The sequence below is a fragment of the Natrix helvetica genome, assembly GCF_964273705.1.
Source record: "Natrix helvetica genome assembly, chromosome: 9".
Classification (NCBI taxonomy): domain Eukaryota; kingdom Metazoa; phylum Chordata; class Lepidosauria; order Squamata; family Natricidae; genus Natrix; species Natrix helvetica.
In genome coordinates, this window is record NC_138560.1 from 20,979,201 (window position 1) to 21,001,139 (window position 21,939).

General features: G+C 43.7%; 1 protein-coding gene across 1 annotated transcript in view; it reads left to right on the forward strand.

Moving 5' to 3' along the window:
- Positions 1–21,939, forward strand: part of CSMD2 (CUB and Sushi multiple domains 2) — a gene marked incomplete at its 5' end in the record, with an annotated part of 765,891 nt that overhangs the window by 244,055 nt on the left and 499,897 nt on the right. The window contains one exon of the mRNA XM_081962655.1: positions 15,430–15,637. Within this exon, the coding sequence (XP_081818781.1) occupies positions 15,430–15,637 (208 nt within the window). The remainder of the gene's footprint in view (positions 1–15,429; positions 15,638–21,939) is intronic.

Consider the following 21,939-nt stretch of genomic DNA (forward strand, 5'->3'; position numbering starts at 1 on the left):
ACCCAGCGGCTTCACATATGCGTTGAACAGGAGAGGCGAGAGGACCGACCCCTGTGGCACCCCACAAGTGAGTGGCCTCAGGGACGACCTCTGTCCCCCTGTCAACACACATTGCTTCCGGTCGGAGAGGTAGGAGCCGAACCACCGCAAAACGGTGCCTCCGACTCCCATCCCCTCCAACCGGCGCAATAGGATACCATGGTCGATGGTATCAAAAGCCGCCGAGAGGTCTAATAGGACCAGGATAGAGGAGCAACCCCTATCTCTGGCCCTCCAGAGATCATCAACCAACGCGACCAAGGCTGTCTCAGTGCTGTGCCCGGGTCGGAAGCCGGACTGGCGTGGGTCTAGATAGTTGGATTCGTCTAGGTGTCGCGGGAACTGCTGCGCCACCACATTCTCGACAACCTTCGCCAAGAAGGGGAGGTTGGAGACTGGACGATAGTTAGCTAGCTCCATTGGGTCAAGCGAAGGCCTCTTGAGCAAGGGTCTCACCACCGCCTCTTTCAAGGCGGTTGGTAAGTATCCCTCACCCAGTGAGGCGCTCACCAGGCCCAGGAGCCAGCCTCGTGTCACCTCCCAGGCTGCCAGTACCAGCCAGGAGGGGCACGGGTCCGTTAAACAAGTGGTGGGTCGCAGCCGTCCACGCAACCTGTCTAAATCCTCGGGGGCAACAGAGTCAAACTCCTCCCAGAATGGTCTCTCAAGACTCGCTGTTGGCGGCTCGTCTGGTCCACTGACGGAGGTCCACCCGCTCCGGATCTGATCGATTTTGTCCTGAAGATATTCCCCAAACTCCTCTGCTCTACCCTGTAAGGGTGTCTCCCGCGCCCTCTGCGATAAAAGGGAGCGAGTCACCCTAAACAGGGCAGCAGGGCGGTTATCCGCGGACGCAATAAGAGCAGCACAATGTCTACGTTTGGCCGCTCTTATTGCCACCAGGTAAGTCCGCAAATAGGCTCTTACCTGTGTTCGGTCAGATTCGGAGCGTGAGGACCTCCACCTGCTCTCTAGACGTCTCCTGTGGCGCTTCATCACCCTAAGCTCCTCAGTAAACCAAGGAGCCCGGGTGGGTCGACGCCGCAGGAGAGGTCGCAAAGGCGCAACCCGGTCCAAGGCCCCAGTCGTCGCCCTATTCCAGGCAGTCACTAGGTCCTCGGAGCGGGAGCGGGACAAGGCTACAGGAATTGGCCCAAGCTCCGTCTGGAATCTATCAGATTCCATCAGGTGCCTGGGGCGGTACCAGTTTATAGAGTCTGGTTCCGCCTCCTCGCGGTGGGGGATAGCGCCAGGGAAGTCCAGCCGGAGGGATGAGTGGTCTGACCATGACAGGGGCGTGATGACTAAATCCCCTATTCCCAGATCACTCGTCCACTGTTCAGATACAAAAATGAGGTCCAGTGTGTGGCCCCCTTCGTGAGTGGGGCCCTGCACTAATTGGGTCAGGTCCATGGCCGTCATGGAAGCCATGAACTCCCGAGCCACCTCGGAAGCCGCTCCCATTGACGGCAAGTTGAAGTCCCCCATGACCAAAAGTCTGGGAGTCTCAACTGCCGTCGCTGAGATTAGCTCGAGGAGCTCGGGCAGGGCTGCTGATGCATAGCGAGGAGCCAAGTATACAATCAGCAAGCCCCACTGCCTCCCTGGGCCCCAGTTCACACCAAGGGACTCACACCCGGGTATCTGAGGGACAGTGAACTCCCTCGGCTCTAAACATTCCCGCATAACCACCGCCACCCCTCCACCCTTACCCAGGGCCCGAGGCTGATGGAATGCACGGAAACCCGGTGGGCACATTTCCACAAGGGGTAAACCACCCTCGTGGCCCAACCAGGTCTCCGTTATCCCTGCAAGGTCTAGCTCCCCCTCTGAGATCAACTCATTAATGAGGGGGGCCTTGTTGGTGACAGACCTTGCGTTGCAAAGCATCAGCCGCAGGCCCTGGCTCTGTAGGACCTGTCCACCTAGACTGCAGGGGTTGGTACAAGCGACCGGGCGTAACCAACAGCCACGGTCTCCCAACCGACCTTGGGATCTTATCCTGTCCTCGCATCCCCTCCTCCCCGCGACCGTTGCAATAGGACAACCCTCTGCTTTAGTGACCTTTATATTCCCCCCCTCCACCGCATCCCCGTCCTTCCTGGACTCACCTGTCTGTCCGGCTCTGGCCCTCCTCCCGGTCTGATTAACCCTCCCCCCCACCCTGGGACCCCCTAAAAAAGATAAAAAACATTTTACTAAAAATCCCCTTAGCTTCCGGTTCCTGCACCTCTCGGGGTCCACAAACCCGTCATCAAGGCGGGCCCTTGAAAGAGCCAAGGGCCATGCCTGCGAGAGAGGGGCCTCCCGCAGGCGGAGCAGGTCTAACCTCGAGTAGATTGTTAAAAACCCAGTGGGGTAAGGGTGCTGGTAATAAAAAGTTGGTAAACGGGGGTAGAGTCTCAATAGGAAGTAGGAGGCTTCAATGTCCAGATTAGTACTTGGATGAGGGGGGGGGGGCGGGAAATGATCAAATATCCTCAAGTGTTGAGAGATGGCAGAGATGACAGAAAGGTGGGAGACAATCCAAGGTGGTTCCAGATGGGGGGGGGGCGTTCTTGGCCCAGTTGTTCTTGGCCTAGGTAACTGTTCAGGCCTATCCATGGCCTTGAAACAGGGCCTCCAGTGGCCTCCGGTGTTCCAGGCCACCCCCAACCGTTGTTTATACCTTCGCCCTCACTCCTGGTTTCCATCCAAAACGCCCAGGTGGGCACACTCCACCTTGGCCCCCCACTCGGCGCTCCAAAGTTCTCCACTGATTAGGATAATGTTCTCCAAAATTCTCTAAGATCGTAAACCATTTGGCGTCCTCTGCTGGCGCCGGCGAGGCCCGGGGGGGGGGGGCATGGGAGCAGCCAGGATACGGCAGAATACCAGAAAGGAGTCCCTGGCAGCGGCGCCACTCTTTCCACTCGTCCCGCTGCCGCAGCCGTCTCCAACTGCCTCTCCCAATTGCCTCCCAGCCTTATTCTCCTCCCCGGTGCCTCGTTCTTCTCCCCGGTGCCTTTTTTCGCCTCTCTCTCTCTCTCTCTCTCTCTCTCTCTCTCTCTCTCTCTCTCTCTTTTTTTTTTTACAATAAAGTAGCCTGTCCCCATCCTATAACGCTTACCATCATCCTAGTAAGGCTTTTGTAAGATCTGAGGCATTTTTGAGAAATTGGTATAATGCTAGAGTTAGTCTTCAAGTTTTCTCTTGAATTACTTTTATTAGTAAAAGTTTTAAAAAAAATCAAAGAAGGCTGATGGACGAAGTGGCATTCTTGGGCACATGGGTGAAATGCTATATATCAGCCGTAGTTGCAACATTCCGGAGTACATGAGATTGGGCAAGGATTTTAGAATCTAAAAAAAATAATTTCTGTTTATCTTTGGTTGAGCTAAAAGATTAAAGGAAGAGCAACCCTGCTTTATTTTTCATAGGGACCAATAGGGAAGCTAAATTAGGAAAACAAGCAAGATCATAGAACCATGATGGAAAACCTATGACATACGTGCCACAGGTGATACACAGAGACCTCTCTACAGGCACGTGAGCCATCACCCCAGCTTAGCTCCACCATGCATGTGTGCGCACTTCCTGCTGATTTTCAGGCCTCTACCATGCATGTGTGGGGGTGGGGCGCATTGCACATGCAGAAGACACGTGCACATGGGGCTGGGGGGGAGTGTGTGCACATGCATGGGGGATGGGGTAGCACAGGGGTCCGGTGCATCCCCCTTGCAGCCTGTATTTGCTTCCAGGAGACTTCAGGGAGACCTACGAGGCCCAAAATGGGGCATGGTGCGGGTCATGTGCCCCTCTACATGGGGAGGGAAGAGTGGGGGGGATCACACACGCATGCACAGGGGGCGTGGGGGAGGTCACGCATTGCATTATGGGTGCAGGCACATGCGCCCACACGCTTTGGGCATGCGATGACAAAAAGGTTAGCCATCACTGTCTTAGAAGATGTATTCTGTGTTATGGACAAGTCCATGAAGTTGCCAGCAGCTGAACTCAACTCAGAGGCAATGTACTATATCATAAAGTGTAAGTGCTTGTTAACCAATACACCTAAAACATCATTTTGTAGTGTGCCTTGCAAAGTTAACAGGTTTTGCTGGCACTTCTCAATAGCACAGAGCTTTGCTGGCCCTCAAACATGCAGAAGTGACAAACCACTACAAGTAACCCAAATTAATTCTTCGTTTCCCTTTATCTTCCTGCCTATGTTTCTCTTCACTTGATCCTCCTCCTTTATTTGCTCTAATAGCTTTGTGTTAATAGAAGCAGCTTGCACAAGGAAGATAACCTGTGACAAGCAGAGGTTCCAGTGTTCTTTTCCGAATGGTAAATGTTTTCAGCTTTACTGACAAGTGCTTTTTAAAACTATTTATTTTTTAATTGTTGCACGAGAGGGTGGGTTATTCCTCTGCATTCTTAAAGGGTTGCTCGCTACTACCGTAGTTCCTATGAAAGGGGTAAACCAGGCTGTTTGGAGAAAAAGCCAATTTGCATTTGCAGTATATTTCAAAGAGGGGGTGGGGGGAACCTGGGCAAAATCCTAAAAGGTGCAGTGTCTTCATTCTTATATTTATTTAGTGATGGACATCTGCCACTGTTCTGTCTTTCATTGCACAAACTAACTGTTGTGGCCCACCAGCAGCCTGCGGAGCTGGCAGCAGAGTCGGACAGTGAGGAGGTTGTGGAGGAACATGGGCCAGTCTTGGAATCTGGGGAAGGCTCGGACGAGGGCTCTGCGTCGGAGGCAGAGAGGGGTCCAGGGCCATCTGGGAGTTACATGCTGCCTCCGGAGCCTCCAGAGTTGGACATCAGTGAGGCAGAAGAACAGTGGGAGCCTGTGCCCAGTGTGCGCATGCGCAGAGCTGCCAGAAGGCAAGAACAGTTAAGACAAAAAGGACGACGGAGTATAAGACACACCTTTTTCCCTCAAAAAAGAGGCTGAAAATCTGGGTGCGTCTTATACACTGAATACAGCATTTTTTGCCTACTGAAACCCCACCCGCTTCACCAAAATGGCCTTGCAGAGCTTGTAGGAGGCTTTCAGAGCGCTCCTGGGGGCTGGGGAGGGCAGGAATGAGCAAACAATGGGCTGTTTTTTCCTCAATCCCCCCCAGCCCTCAGGAGCAGTCGATAAGCTTCCTAAAGGCCATCCATGCCCTTTTTTTTTGACAAAAAGCGGGCCCATTTTTGCGAAAAATTGGCCATTTTTGAGAGGTTTGCAGAGTGCAAAAAATTTTTTTTAGTTATTTGCCTCTTCAAAACCTTGGTGTGTCTTATACTCCGGTGCGTCTTATACTCCGAAAAATATGGTAGGTTTAGCAACCTGTGGAGAAAGGGAATCTGCTGGAAATAAAAAAGAAAGAAAGAAAAAGGGAGAGGCTGAATAATGTTTGCAAAAATAGAGATACTCTTTTGGGCAACTGAGAAATCCTTTTCAACTATAGGATTCTTGAAGTCTAGAAAGCTTTCAAAAAAGAGACCACAGAGAAGATTGAGCCTGCTGTCCTTTTGGGACTTCATGCAGATATTCAGCTGCCTTGGTTTACCCTTTCTTTGGAATTTTACTCAAAAGCATGGGGAGATGAATATGAAGGACTGAATGGATGAATGGATACAGAATAAATATTCAGGACTTTTTAACATTATAAGGGAATATTTTATGCCATCTATAGTTCATTTATGCGTTTGCCTATTCTGTCTATATTTAACAACTGAAGTTGCATGAAGGGACTTGTACCTGGATTGCTTGATATCCATATTTATCATTTTTGCAATGTTGCCTTGCTCACTCTGCTTTTTGGAGGAGTAAATTAAAATGGATCGTAATTATGCATAGTGTCAAGCTCCAAAACCAAGGATAGCATATGGTGATTCTTCAAAGTTCAGCTCTTTATTATTTTCACACCTATAGACAGAATCTTGCCAGAGTATCTGCATCTTCCATGTACTCGGAGAACTATGAAGGAGGGGCTGTCTTCACACTCTTTCTCTCACCCAAAACTTTTGAACTCTTTTTCCTCTACAATGCAGCCCCTCCCTCTTGGGAATCCAGCCTATTACATACATTATTCTATCACACATAGCCTCTCCAAGGTTTTCCACAATATTTGCAATGCAGAAGATGGTCAATTGCCAACTATGGAGTCCAAAGTTTCCTGAAAGTAGGCATGCATGATCTTAAAGTACAGAAAATACTCCTCCACAAAGAGTGATCTTAGCCATATATAAGAGTCATCTGTCCTTGAAGCCGTACTTGAATTTGACTATGACAATTGTTAGCCTAAACACTATCAAAACTGTGTCCTTGATTTCAAGTCTGGTTCAATTTGCTTTGGAGGTGAATTTGTGCCTCTGGTAGGAAGTCTGCAGGAATCCCCACACGGCTGTTATTACCATCTAGAACTCGGCAGTTGCTTTCTACTTTTCCTGAATTGCATTTTGAGTCAAGATAATGTTTTGTTTTCAAAACTGAAGCATGCATTTATTTTTTCCCCATAGCTTTCGGTCCTTCAATATTGTACAAATTGAGAAAAGCACCAAATGTCATCAAATTCTTTTCTTGAGTGATGTTGTACTAATGGGCATATTATTTTGTCTTTCACAAAAACTATACCAATAGAATATGGTGTAACTGTAAAAAATATTCACATCAAATTTGCTATAAATCCATTAAATTTATAAAACCTCCTGACTCGATAGCAACTCTGGGGATAGCTAAAAATAGTATGAAAAGAATATTAATGAAGAAGAAAATAAAATGACATCCAGAAAGAGCAAGAAAATAGACAACCTAGCATACATGTTCCACAAAAGCCTATTATCCATTCTAGGGAGGAAAATCCAAGTTTTTAAGAGCTGATGAAGAAGAGCTTTTCGAAACTCAGGCGGCGGAATATGTTATTGAAATTCCAATAATATCTTGCCCACAAAATATATTTTGGTACTCAATAGACTATATTTTCTGTTTATTAAGATTATGTACATGGAAAGTTGAGAGACATTATATTGAACATTTATACGGGCATACATTCATACAAATATTTTGCAATCATAAAAAATTGCATTCTGAGAAAGTGAATTAGACAATTGCTTCTTTTTTTTTTTGGTCATAAATGTTTACTTCATTGTTGTGCATGTTCACTGTCTACAATATGTTGACAAAATAATGCTATATAAATATAAACAAAGTAGGTTAATAAAGGAAGAGTTTCTAACAAGGTCCTCACGCTCCGAATCTGACCGAACACAGGTAAGAGCCTATTTACGGACCTACCTTGTGGCATTGAGAGCGGCCAAACGTAGACATTGTGCCGCTCTCATTGCGTCTGCGGATAACCGCCCTGCCGCCCTGTTTAGGGTGACCCGCTCTCTCCTGTCGCAGGAGACGCGGGAGGCACCCTTGCAGGGAAGAGCAGAGGAATTTGGGGAATATCTGCAAGACAAAGTCGCTCAGATCCGGAGCGGATGCCCCCCCCCCAGTGGACCGGACGAGCCGTCATCAGTGAGTCTTGTGAGCCCACTCTGGGAGGAGTTTGACTCTGTTGCCCCCGAGGATTTAGACGGGTTGCGTGGACGGCTGCGACCCACCACATGTTCAATGGACCCGTGCCCCTCCTGGTTGGTACCGGCATCCTGGGAGGTGACGCGTGGCTGGCTTCTGGGCCTGGTGAACGCCTCATTGGGCGAGGGTTCCTTACCGACTGCCTTGAAAGAGGTGGTGGTGAGGCCCCTGCTCAAGAGGCCTTCACTTGACCCAACGGAGCTAGCTAATTATCGTCCAGTCTCCAACCTCCCCTTTTTAGCGAAGGTTGTTGAGAATGTGGTGGCGCAGCAATTTCCACATCACCTCGACGAATCCGTATATCTAGACCCACGCCAGTCCGGCTTCCGACCCGGGCACAGCACCGAGACAGCCTTGGTCGCATTGGTGGATGATCTCTGGAGGGCCAGAGATAGAGGCTGCTCCTCTATCCTGGTCCTATTAGACCTCTCAGCGGCTTTTGATACCATCGACCATGGTATCCTACTGCACCGGCTGGAGGGGATGGGAGTCGGAGGCACCGTTTTATGGTGGTTCGGCTCCTACCTCTCCGGCCGGATGCAATATGTGTTGACTGGGGGGCAGAGGTCGACCCCGAGGCCACTCTCTTGTGGGGTGCCGCAAGGGTCGGTCCTCTCGCCCCTCTTGTTCAACGCATATGTGAAGCCGCTGGGTGAGATCATCCGTGGTTTTGGGGTTGAGTACCATCTGTACGCTGATGATACTCAGTTGTACATCTCAACCTCAAGCCACCCCAACGAGGCTGTCGAAGTGATGTCCCGGTGTTTGGAAGCCGTCGGGGTCTGGATGGGGGACAACAGACTCAAACTCAACCCCTCCAAGACTGAGTGGCTGTGGCTACTGGCACCTCGGTTCAGCCAGCTGATTCCATCACTGGCCATAGGGGGCGAACAATTGCCCCCTGTGGAACGGGCGCGCAATTTGGGCGTCCTCCTAGACGCCCGGCTGTCAATGGATGATCATGTGGCAGCCGTGGCAAGGGGGCGTTCCACCAGGTTCGCCTGATGCGCCAATTGCGCCCCCTTCTGGGCCGTGATGCCCTACGCACAGTCACTCATGCACTGGTGACGTCTTGCCTGGACTACTGTAACGCTCTCTACATGGGGCTTCCCTTGGGACGCGCCCGAAGACTGCAGCTAGTCCAGAACACAGCCGCGCGGGTAGTCATGGGGAGTACTCGGTACTCCCACGTAACACCTCTCCTGCGCGAGCTGCACTGGCTGCCTGTGGTCTTTCGGGTGCGTTTCAAGGTTCTGATCACCATCTTTAAAGCGCTCCATGGCATAGGGCCTAGTTACCTGCGGGATCGCATCCTCCCACATACATCCCTGCAGCCAATCCGCTCTCACAGGGAGGGCCTTCTCCTGGTGCCGTCCACGAGGCAATGCCAACGGGCGACACCGAGGAGTAGGGCCTTCTCTGTGATGGGCCCAACCCTCTGGAATGACCTCCCCCCCAACATTAGAACTACTACTGACCTCCGCTCCTTCTGACAGAAACTGAAGACACACCTGTTCCGACTGGCTGGTTTGGCATAATTTATAACGTCTACCTCCTGGCATAGACATTCGTACTGGTTTTTAGAGGGATAATGTTTTAAATTTAACCTGATATTTTAAACTTTTGTATTGATTTATTTAGCTGTACAGTTTGGTATATTTTATCCTCCTCTCATACATGTATTTATGTAACTATTTCTATGTTTTAATCTGTTGTATTTGGATACGGACTGTACACCACCCCGAGTCCCTTTCGGGAGAGGGGGCGGTATATAAACGCTAATAAATAAATAAATAAATAAATAATAAATAAATAAATAAATAAATAAATAAATAAATAAAAAAGGCAACTATAATTTAGTATAAACTACTAAATGTAAAAATGTTTGGTTAGCTAAATCAAAGTTAGATTAGCTAAGTCATTTGCTTCCATTCTCTCATTCCATCCCCTGGCTGGTTTTTACATGTTTCTAATCAAAATGTACTGTAATAGGCATTGTCATCATCTTGCAAAAGTAATTGTGAAATATTTTCAATAGTGTGTGTATAAATCCTTTCTCAACGACATCACAGTCCTCTTTATTTCTGGATCCATTTTTTAACAAATGCGAACAAAATTCTCCAAATTCCGCTACAGAAATTCACTTTTGGCCAAACTGGAATTTTAGTGACAGTATTTTAATTTTTATCACAGACGATAAATCAAGAATCATATATAACACAATATCTAAACTTAGAAAGATAAATAGTCTTCCAGTTGCAACACTATTGCAATAAGGAGAAAAATAGAATAGGTATTCTGGCAAAAAAAAATAAAGGTTTTCCAAGCCTTCTTCTAACCAAGATTATCTATGACAAAGTCTATAACATTATTATTTGTTTGAACATAGTTTGTTGACTTAAGTCACAATTTGTTAGGTTTGCATAACAATAAACTAGAGGGACGGGATCATGCATTTATCTAAGCCATAAACAAATAGCAATATAATTTACCATGAAATGCAAACTCTGGCTTTAATTCAGTTTTTATAAGCGATAGATATTTTTTTAATGTTCTACAAGCAATAGATCTCAAGTTCAATTCCCTTCAACTCTAGTGCAGAGCAGTGGGGTTTATGCAGTGGTGGGATTCAAATAATTTAACAACCGGTTCCTAGCCCAAATGACCAGCTAGGTAGGTAGGGCTCAGTGGTCATGTGACTGGGTGGGCTTGGCCAACTCAACATCACTCAGGTCGACGGGCGTTTTGCCTTAGCTGTTAAAATGTAATAAGGGTTAACCGGAGAGACAGTTTCTGTAAGCAGGGTAATAAAGATCAGGCTAGAAGATCAGGCGTTCTGGCTTCTGTTACTGCCAGTTCACTCAGGGACTTGCTTTGCTTAATTTGTGTTGTGTGTGCATGCACAGTAGTTAAAAAGCATTCACACAAGCAAAAAACAAGATGGCAGTGCCTACGGCGTCACTGGTAAAACTGGTTTGAGGGCATGGCCGGCCAAGTTACTACCTGCTCAGCTGGTCCAAACTAGTAGGAACCTGTTGCATTCCCTGTTTTCCTCGACTTACGACCGGGGATTCCCTCGCTGACAGCTAGCAACAGCCAAGCCGCGTCTTAGCCAATCAGACGCGGCCTGGCTGTAGGCGGGCTGTTCCTGCCTCCCGATTGGTTTCCCTGCCTGACAGCTCTCGTATAAATAGCTGTCAGGCAGGAGAACGTTTGCTTCTCTCCTGTACTGTTGCATTCTGTCTGTTAGCAATAAAGAGTTATACTTTACCTCAGCTGTGCCCAGCCTCGTCCTTCGCCCACCACTTAGCAGAACCCACCTCTAGACCAGCCCCAAAAAGGCCGTGTGGAAGCGAGCAAAGAAGGTTGCAAGTTGCTGCTACCAAGAGGTCTCCCTCTCATCTCTGGAAGCTATCTGAAAGAGCTGCCTGCCCAAGCTTTCCACTGAGTTGAGTAGTCCACATGGTAGAGCTGAAATCCTTGGATGGGCAGCTCCTTCAGACAGCTTCCAGAGATGAGAGGGAGTCTTCTTGATAGGTAGCAACAGCAACTTGCTGGCTTTCCCACTGCCTCCTGGCCATGGTGGGTTGGAGAACTGGGCCAGACCTCTAGGCTAGGCAGGTTTCCACATGCAAGTAGGCTTTGTAGACTACAACAGGACACCTGGGGCCTCCCTCATCTCCCCCCCCCCCGTGCCCCCACGCACTGTGCTTAATGATCCATGAAATTTCTTAACAACTACAAATGGAATTGCTGGAATTGCAGTCATCAAATGAAGTAGCCATGTGAATGTCCTACTTAATGATCATTTCACTCAATGACCAAGTTTCTGATCCCAATTTTTGTCCTCAGATGATTACTTGTTTTTGTTTAATTTATAGATTTAAAATAAAATTTCATTCTCCCAAATGAATGTTTCATACAGAATGGAAATTCATGCATTTAAAGGAAGGAATTGGTGACTTTAGCTAATTGTTGAAAATACTGCTTAAAATACAACCTTGTGTCATTATCTCTGCTTTTATATAATTTCCATTTTGTTGCAGATGATTTACTGGTTTTTATGGATGCTATGTTCTTTTGAATTATTTTGTAGCAGTTGGAAAATAATAGGAAGACAGTGGAAATGGGAATTGGATGTAAAACAGTTGCAAAAAATTGAAAGTATAAAGCTGGAAGAACACCAATTTTTTCATAATTTTACATAAATAATAAAATATATCTGTATATATTAGACAGCGATCCAAAGAATTCACATTTTATTCTAAATTTGAACAACATATTCAATGGCTAAATGTCTCATTTGGAGGATTACTACATACAAAATATGGACTACATATAATTTACCTTATATGACTTTGGATGGCACATTTGATTAAAATACCCAAAGCCAAATATATCAAAATAATTTTAAAAAAATACCAATAAAATACAATTAAACAGTTTTCAAAAAGCTATAAACAAAACAAAACCCACAGAGAATATATTCTAAAACTTACAGATAGTGTGTAATCGTTTCGCAGGCTGTATACTTCCAGTGGATCCTCTAGTCTGATGACATAACTAGAATTTTCGGAAGATCAGTTGGGTCAGGGGCAATCTCACCTTTGGGGGGAAATGATCTTCCAAATAGTGGGTGCCACATCAAAAAAGTCCCCCCTCCCAGATGAAATTTCTGGCCCTATAAAACTTATTGTTGACTGATATGTCTCACTTCCTCTTTTTCCCTTATTGCTGATTGACCCAAATGATAGTGAACCAATTGCTTTTTTTTTTCTAGATGTGGTTTTCTATACTTTACCTTTTTGTTTCCATATAGTACAAAGGCAACATTTTCAGAAGCTATTGGGATGTTTTTAGGTTTATTCTTTTAGTCTGTATTTCAACAAAATTAATCCAGCTTCCATTTTTCTATTTCAGTTTCTATTTTTTTCATGATTTATTATTTTGCTTCTGGGATTATAATGAAAAGTAATGTTGCTGAATAAAACTTCTGCAAAGTTCAGAGTCACTTTAAACTTCAAAATGTTGTTAATAATAAAAAAAAATATATAACAATATCCTCCCAGAGTTGCCTTATCAGGGAGATGGATAGCATATACATTTAATAATAAATAAAATAAATAATAATTCCAAGAAATGTAACATATCTGTCAGTTCGAGCATCACAGGTTTCTAACTGTAACTGTTCCTTTCCTACTTCATTTTCTATGGAAAATGGTAAAGAGTATGAATGAACAAATGGAATAAATGTTAGGTATCTTGCATATCTAGGAAAGTAAGGAAATAAGGAAGAATGTACGATCTCAACAAAGGTAGTCATGGATTGGAACTGATCAGTAGAAGCAAAGGCACGATGGGATGAGTTTAATTCTGAATGACAGAGCAAAAAATATGCCTGAAAATATGAAGAAGTATATCTTGGTAGTTGTGAATGCATGCAAAAATGCAAATACATAAGTTGTTATAGTTGCATATTGTACTCCAGGTGATAATATTAACAGACCCCTTGCATCCTGGACATGAATTGTTTCAACTCCTACCCTCAAAACTATGCTATAGAGCACCGCACACCAAGACAACTAGACACAAGGACAGTTTTTTCCCCGAAAGCCATCACTCTGCTAAACAAATAATTCCTTCAGCACTGTCAAACCATTCACTAAGGCTGCAGTACTATTATTATTAGTCTTCTCATCATTCCTATCACCCATTTCCTCCCACTTATGACTGCAGGGCTGTAACTTTGTTGCTTGCATCCTTATGATTTATATTGATATTGACTGACTATCATTAAGCGTTAGAATAGAACTAAAATAAAAGAATAATAACTACAGGAAGAGAAAGAATATTCCTCTATGGAAAGAGAATTAAGAAATAGATTAATCTCTCAGAGGGCAAATGGAAAGTGGAAATAAGATGGGGAAACTGCTTGGAACAGGATGCAAAGAATTATGCTACAGAATGACACAGAAAAGTGTGAAGATATATTAATGCAAAGTATGAAAAGTTGTTTTATGAAATAATCAGGCAAAAGATCTTGAGAATAAGAAAGAAGGCATATTAAAAATGGTTGCAAAAAAGGATGAAAGGTTTTGTTCTTAAAGAAGAAGATAGTTGCAAAGAATGCACTCAGAGTGAAGAGGAAATCATTAAAATGAAAAGCGGTAGAGAATGTGCAGAGCAATTTTGATAGATATAGAACATTTTTTAAAGTGAAGGAAGAAGAGTGAAGGAATCCAGCAGAGTGAATGATATTTTAAAAAATGATGAAATCATCTGGTAAAAGATGTATACAATCTGAAGAGAAACCAGAGTCATTTGGGATGAGAAACTGCTGGAATAATATTTTAGATCTCTTTATAGGAATGATAGTGATATATGAAAGAGTGGAAATGATGAAAAGAAAGCCATAAATGCTGTGAAAAGGTTGAAAAATGGTCAGGGTGTAAGTACAGAGAGTTTTAACTATCTAAAAAAGTTCCACTTTAGGCATGAAAGACAGATGAGATAAATATACAGGTGAAAGTCAAAAAATTAGAATATTGTGCAAAAGTTCATTGTGAAATTAATATATGAGATAAGACTCATTACATGCAAAGCAAGATAGCTCAAGCCGTGATTTGTCATAATTGTGATGATTATGTGACGTGCGGTGAGGTTTATGGCTGGTGAGGCTGGCAGCCTCAGCCTCAGCCTCCTGCACACGTGGTCCAATTCCCCGCCTTCCTGAGTCAACATGAAGGGGACCACGGAGTGCGCTCTGCGGTCCCCCGGCTCGCGCTCTGCAGTCCCCTTCATGTTGACTCAGGAAGGCAGGTAATCGGACCACGTGTGACTTTTTCCTTTTCCCATTTTTTTTCTTTTCATGATGAGAGTGGTGAGGCTCTGCCTCCCCTGCCTACCCTGACCGCATGTCCTTGATTATGGCGTACAGCTCATAATGCCTCTGAAAACTATAAGCATGCATATGTACTCAGTACTTGGTTTGGACGCCTTTTGCAGCAATTACTGCCTCAATGCGGCATGGTATGGAAGCTATCAGCCTGTGGCACTACTGAGGCGTTATGGAAGACCAGGATGCTTCAATAGCGGCCTTCAGCTCTTCTGCATTGTTCGGTCTCATGTCTCTCATTTTTCTCTTGGCAATGCCCCATAGATTCTCTATGGGGTTCAGGTCAGGCGAGTTTGCTGGCCAATCAAGCAGAGTAATCCCACAGTCATTGAACCAGGTTTTGGTGCTTTTGGCAGTGTGGGCAGCTGGAAAATGAAGTCAGCATCCCCATAAAGCTCGTTTGCGGAAGGAAGCATGAAGTGCTCCAAAATATCCTGGTAGACGGCTGCGTTGACCCTGGTCTTAATGAAGCACAGTGGTCCAAAGTCCTCTTTTCTGATGAGAGCAACTTTTGCCAAAAGCATCAAAACTGGTTCAATGACCATGGGATTACTGTGCTTGATTGGCCTCTCCATTCTTCCTCCATACTCTGGGTCCTTGGTTTCCAAATGAGATGCAAAAGTTGCTCTCATCAGAAAAGAGGACTTTGGACCATCATATCTCTGGAAAAGACCATCATGTACATTCAGTCCAGAGTGTGACATATGATCTAGGGCAGGCTTTCTTATTTGATTCAAGAAGAAATGGGTTCTGTGTTATGTTTCCTCTCTTAAATTGCCCCACTTCACTAACTTCCATGATGGTTTTGACAGAAAGGCTTTGAAAATATTTTTTTATGTTGACCAGGCTGGGGCATGGAGAATGTTGTCAAAAGTTCAGGCTGACATTTGTTATTTTTGGATGAACTAACCTTTCTTGTTTTGGTTTTCAGCCGATGATGCCTGTGGTGGGACACTTCGGGGGCAGAGTGGAATAATTTCAACCCCACATTATCCTTTGGAATACAACAACAATGCTGACTGCACATGGACGATTTTAGCAGAGCCTGGAGACACAATAGCTCTGGTTTTCTTGGATTTCCAATTGGAGGATGAATATGACTTTTTAGAGGTCACTGGAACGGAGGGATCCTCTTTATGGTAAGCAAGTGCTTTGCTTTTTTAGATCAGTGTGGATCATTTGTTCCTTTGGTACTATATCTTGCAAGTAGTGGCTTACAACTGATCAGAACCGCCAAAATAAAGAACAATAGGGATTGCTAATGCCGCTAAAATGTTTCATTAACATTCTGTGAAAATGTCACTCTTCATCCCACAATCAGGATTTTCTCTTTACCATCTTTCTGTCTCTGTCTCTGTCTCTGTCTGTCTCTCTCTCTCTCTCTCTGTCTTTCCATCCATCCATCCATCCATTCATCCATCAATCAATCTATCTATCTATCATCTATAATGAAGGTATTAAATTTTTTAACTCATGCAAAGAAATAAAATAAAGTGTCATGAATGTCTGTAACTTTGGGGGTTGGCATAATACATGTGTCTATCATAAAATTAATTTCTATTTCTTTATGACAGCTATAGTGAAATTCTTGGAGCTGGAGGGAATTTCACTGCCTTTTAGCAAATCAATTACCTTGACTATTGCACAACTACCCAGAGTTTCTAAAAGTGCATTTAAATTTAATGTATTGTTACTGTTCTGATTGTGGCCTTTTGTCTCTATTTTGTTTTAATGGTGTTCATTGAAGGGCATCTGTACTGCCTTTATATTAAAGAGAACCCATTGGTAGTCTTGTTCTTCTATTTCAAAATGAGACGTATCAACAACGGTATAGTCATGAAACTTTTCTAGCTTGGTCATTTGTATTGATTTGATATTGTTGGGACAATTGTATTATCAGAACATAAAGTAAGGTAAATGAATTTTTGAAGAAAAAGTCACACTAAACAATTCACAGATAAAGATAAAAAAAAACCAGGTGTCTGTCATGAATTTATCTTGGTTCCACAGTAGGTTCTGGTTTTCTTCACTCCATTTTGGTTTGTGTTGGTTAGTTTAAAGCAGAATAAAATGTGGATTAAAATATAAAAACAAGACGTGGCATAAGGGACAGATTAAAAAAAGCTTGCATGTAAGAAGACAGAGAAATGTCATCAGCCTTCAACCACAGAAGTCTAGTAAATGTTCCAGTAAATGTCCTTATGTCAAAAGCCCAAAACCACAAGGTTCAGCTAAAGTTCGCATAAAGACACGTAGTCAGTACCTGTGGCCCAAAGCAAAAGGAGAAGTAAGACCCTATCTACTTATAAGGCTTTTTCCTCAAAATAACCAATAAGAAATGAGTTAAGTGTTTCTGTGTTGCGCCGCTTTTGAGAATGCATAAGAATGTGTGCTTCGATAAAGAAGGTTGTTCAGAACTTGTAATACTAGTCATGGGCTAGTTTTCTGAACCTGGCTGCCAATAAACTTCTCCTGCATCCTGAGATGTCTAAGCCTGTCATTTTCTGCAACAAGTTGAGTATTTTTGAATGTTTATTTAAGGCAGAGGTGTATTTTTTAAAAAAAAGAATGATAAGAATTATACATTTTTGAGCCTGATGTCAAAATCTCCACTATATTATTATTTATAAGTGTTAAAAAAGAAAAAGAAAGAAAAAACACCCCTAGATAATAAAGCTAAATATTTTATTTCTGACTTCTCCCTTCTTTGTGCTTCAACCAATTTCCAGTTTCCTTTGGTGTAAATGTTAGAAACCATCCTCTTTGTAGTTTCCTTGCTGCATAGTATAGATGGTTGCTTAATATCCAACTGTTGATTCTTGTTTGTTACATAAACCATAATTGTCTGGGATCACGTTAACCCATGAATAGTATCACACTTGCAAAGAATAGTGGCTTAGTTCACCCATAACTAAGTAAAATCTCCTCACCACTCAAATCACATTGTGGTTTAAGGCAGGGGTGTGTTTTGGAAGAGACTACTGCTGGTTTGCTTAGGAGTGCACTATGTGCGCTTGTAGTATAACTAAAATTGCTTTGTGCATGTGCAGAAGCAAACAAAAAACCAAAAAAAAACAAGATGGCGGCACGAGGGGCGTGGCAGGCCTGGATCGCTGCCGATTTCAGCGACCCAGGCTGTAAAGCTACTACCTCTTCGGCCAAACCAGTAGGAACCCACCACTGGTTTAAGGTATTGTGTGGATTTAGATGGAGACAAGTAAAATGGGCAGTGAGATTAATTATGTGATTCTTTTAATTAATTATTTTAGCCAGAGTTTTCCCACATGCTAGATTATCAAGCTTTCTGTTTGGAGTTCGAATCTCAAGGTTGACTCAGCCGTCCATCCTTTTGAGGTCAGTAAAATGAGGACCAAGATTGTTGGGGGCAGTATGCTGATTCTGTAAACCACCTAGAGAGGGCTGTAAAGCACAGGGAAGCGGTATATAAGTCTAAGTGCTATTGCTATTTAGACTATTGCCATTGTAGGAACTTCTACTCAAGATAGAATGCAAGTTCACCAAATGCGAAGTTATCCGTGCAGGTGGTGTGGTTGCCACTTTGTGATCTTTTTCTAATTCTCCCTTTCTCTTTCTCTCTTTGCTTGCCGTGTTACAACTTATTGTTGCTAAGAAATACTCAGAATCTAAAAGGCATAGCCATTCATGCAAGGATCTTAAAATGACCTAGGCTCCATCTGCTTAGTATAGCATAAATCAATCTCTTTCTCTAATTACACTTTCATTGCTTTTCAGTGAAGAAATATTATCAGCAGTGAAAAACCATATTTCACATTTGGAGTATAGGTACCCTCAGCTTGCCCACCCTCCAAAAGCAGAATGAAACTAATAATGCTGCTTAAATTGTAATCCTTGGTTGGTTGGTTTCTACTTGCTTGGCAATGCGTTAGCTCCACCTTGAAAATATTATCTGTTTCTCGTTCTGCGCTCAGTAGAATTGTAACGTATAGAAGTTGCTTTTGAAATTTCTTTCCAAGAACAGTTTCAATGAAATTCTAATGGATGGCATGCAGGGAATTTACATTTACCTAGTTGCCAGCTCACCAAGCAGCATGAATGATTTCTCTCTTTTATATAGTATAAATATCAGTCCAATACTTGTAGCCTACCTGGATTCCCACGATTCATTAAAACCAAGGAAAGATGTTAGAAACATCTATCTCCACCAGTGGTGGGTTTTAATTTATTTTACTACCGGTTCACTCGTGCACGGGTGTGCTCTTGCATGCACTGCTTCTGCGCATGCACAGAGTGTCCGGGTGGGTGGGTGGAACCTCCTACCGGTTCGCCCAATCCGGGCCAAACCAGCAGAAACCCACCTCTGGTCTCCATAGTCATAGAAAGATATATAATAATGAAATAATCTGAACAGCATCTCAGCATGGCAAGAATCAATTAATCAATTGATCAATTAAAAGGAGAACATATCTAGTTCTTCAGATTTCTGCTTTTCTAGTGGATTCTCACCATGCTTCCTTTCTGATAAGTTGCAAGCCAGATTTTGACCGAATTTGGTTTATACAATATGTTTGCTTCCAATGTTGTTTGATGGTGTTCAGTATAGAATGCTTTAAAGATTGTGGAAGTGATTTTGTCAACAGCAAACTACGTAGATGCTTCTAAAACCAAGAACAGAACATTTCAGATGTTTGTCAGAATGTTTGCATTTTCTCCTAGAACTCATCAGTTCAAACATAGCAGAACTGACAGAACAAGAGCTGATTTGTAGTATTATGGATGTGGTTGGTTCCCAGAACACCGTGTCTTTGACTGCCATGCCGAAATCATAAATAGCTCTTTTGAGAAGTAACGGACTTTAGAAAAGTTGAAATTCAGATTATTCTAATTTGCACATGTGGGCCGAAAGCTTGTCAAATGGACTTAAATATGCACAATGCATTAAAGAACCAAACATTTGGAATGAAGTTTGGAATGAAATAATTGCTGCATGAATTTAATGCATGGATTTGTACATGACCTGGCCCAATAATATTATATGAACATTATCAGAATGCCCATCTGCTTCAAATCCCATCCTAGCCATCTTCTCATGCCTATACCTGAATATAATCTCCATTGGATCTGCTAGAATGTGATGTGGCTATGCTCACACACATGCAGATAGCTGCAGACAGTTTTCAAAGCATCAACAGGAGACTTGTAAGGAACACAGTTGCCATAATACTTTGGGAAGAGGTGCTTCATTCATGCAAATGTGTTTTGTGCAGAGTCTCTTTAGAAGCATTTGTGCATACCTACTACATTCTGCTATTACGCAGAAATCATTCTGGATTTCCAAAACCTTTATAGGCCTTCCATATCAGCAGGGTGCAGGATTGTTCAAAGACCTAGAAAACCTCTGTATTCAAGAACTCCAACCTACTCTGCCCCGGGCTCACTTCAAAGGGTTGGAAATTCTGAGAGTTGCAGCTTCAATACATCTGAAATGTGTCAGGTTAAGGAAGTCTGATCTAGCATGAAAGCGCACAGATCCTTGGATTTTAAGCATGACAGATGTTGATATGGGCGTAAAGCTCACAGAGGTAGTTAAAATGTAGCTGTACAAATAATATGTTTATATTGACAGCCTGGAAGAGCAGGAAACACTATTTCCCAATCAAGCTTTGTTCCCCCTTTACGTCTCCTGTTAGTGACTTTCACCCACCGGAGGTTAACCAACTATTAACAGGGTGAGGAAAAGCTATTTTTATCCTTGACACCATCTCAGGAAGGAGGAAGGATGCCAACATTGATCCAAGAAGAGACGTTGCTGCTAAGTGTTAAATTAAAATGTGATACATTTATTATAGTTCTACTGCTATCAGAATAAAAGACATGTTTATGTAGATAATGCTATACTTGCTTGACAGCGTGTTAGGGGGAAAACACCGTCTGAGTTACTGCAATTGTATTAACTCTATTTAACTGGAAATCTGACAGCCCAGGTTTGAGACCCAAGCACCATGCAGTGGGGTAAGCTCCCATTCCTGCCCCAGCTCCTGCCTGCCTAGCAGTTTGAAAGCGTGAAAATGACATTGATTAATAAGTACCACTTCAATAGGAAGGTAATAACATTCCATATGCCCTTGCATAGAGCCATGCAAGTCACATGACCATGGACAATGTTTTTGGACAACACTGGCTCCCTCGGTCAAGAAATAGAGATGAGCACTACACCCTAGACTCGGAGACAACTGTTCTGACCCAGGCTTCCCAAGAGCATGAAGCAAACTCGTTGTCCTGACAAAACCTCCTTTTATTAATTGACTGTGAATTCTGCTCATTCACATCCAGCAAAGTCTTTCAAGGGAGGATTTACAGTCACAGACCTTATCTGGCTTGGAGAGCTGCCAGGCCGATATCTGCAAAACTTGGCAAGGATTCTTGGAGAGTCACAAAACAATTAAGCGAACTAATTGTCTCCTGCAAACTCCACTCCCCTTTCACTCCTCTTTTGTTTCCTCTGGGAGAGAATCGTTCACCTGTGGCCTTACTCCCAAGTTGACCCTTGTTCTTTAGCTGTTCCTTTCGTCTGGCAACTCTGCGCATGTGCACACTGGGAACAGGCTCCAGCTGTTCTTCTGCCTCACTGATGTCTGACTCTGAAGGCAGCTGATAACTGTCGGATGGCCCTGGCCCCCTCTCTTCCTCCAACACAGAGCCCTCATTAGAGACTTCCCCAGACTCCAGGACTGGCCTACGTTCCTCCTCAACCTCCTCACTGGCTGGCTGGCTGCTGGCGGGCCACAACAACAACTGGACAGGGAAACCTTTACCTTTATTAAATTGTGACACCTGCCATTAAACATGACCCAACATTGTGTAATGTTTCCAAGGCTCATACAAAAGTTAGATGTCAAGTTATTTATTACTATTTTTTTCATTAAGATATGGATTTTATTAGCGTACACTCATATTTTAAGGTGTAGTGACTTTCATGTGATCTGGCTCAGTTCACCAGCCGTGGGAGGTTTGAGCTTCACATTTTCCAGGCTTCCCTTCCCTTGATGAAGTGTAAGCCGTGGCTGTCAAGGGAAGAGGGTTTCTCCCATCTGTTCAGTTGATCTTCTTCAAGGGCAAACCCTGAACAAGAGCTACCAGTATCTGCTATGCTTTCTTTGGTGAATTTCTCACTACATTTTAAGACAGTAGTTTCCCAAAGTAGGTTAAATTATAATCTCCTCCTCTTCTATTTAATATTGATGTGACAAATTTCCTAAGAGATAAATTACTTTTCAATAAATACACAAAGATATGCTTTTGACTTGAAACCACTCTTTGACACAATTCCCAGGGATGCACATGGGCGACTCATCTTTAAATGGTTGCCCACTAGGACTCCAAGATCCCTCTTACAGTTACTACTATTGAGCAAGGTACCACCTATACTGTACCTGTGCATTTTGTTTTTCTTGCCTAAATG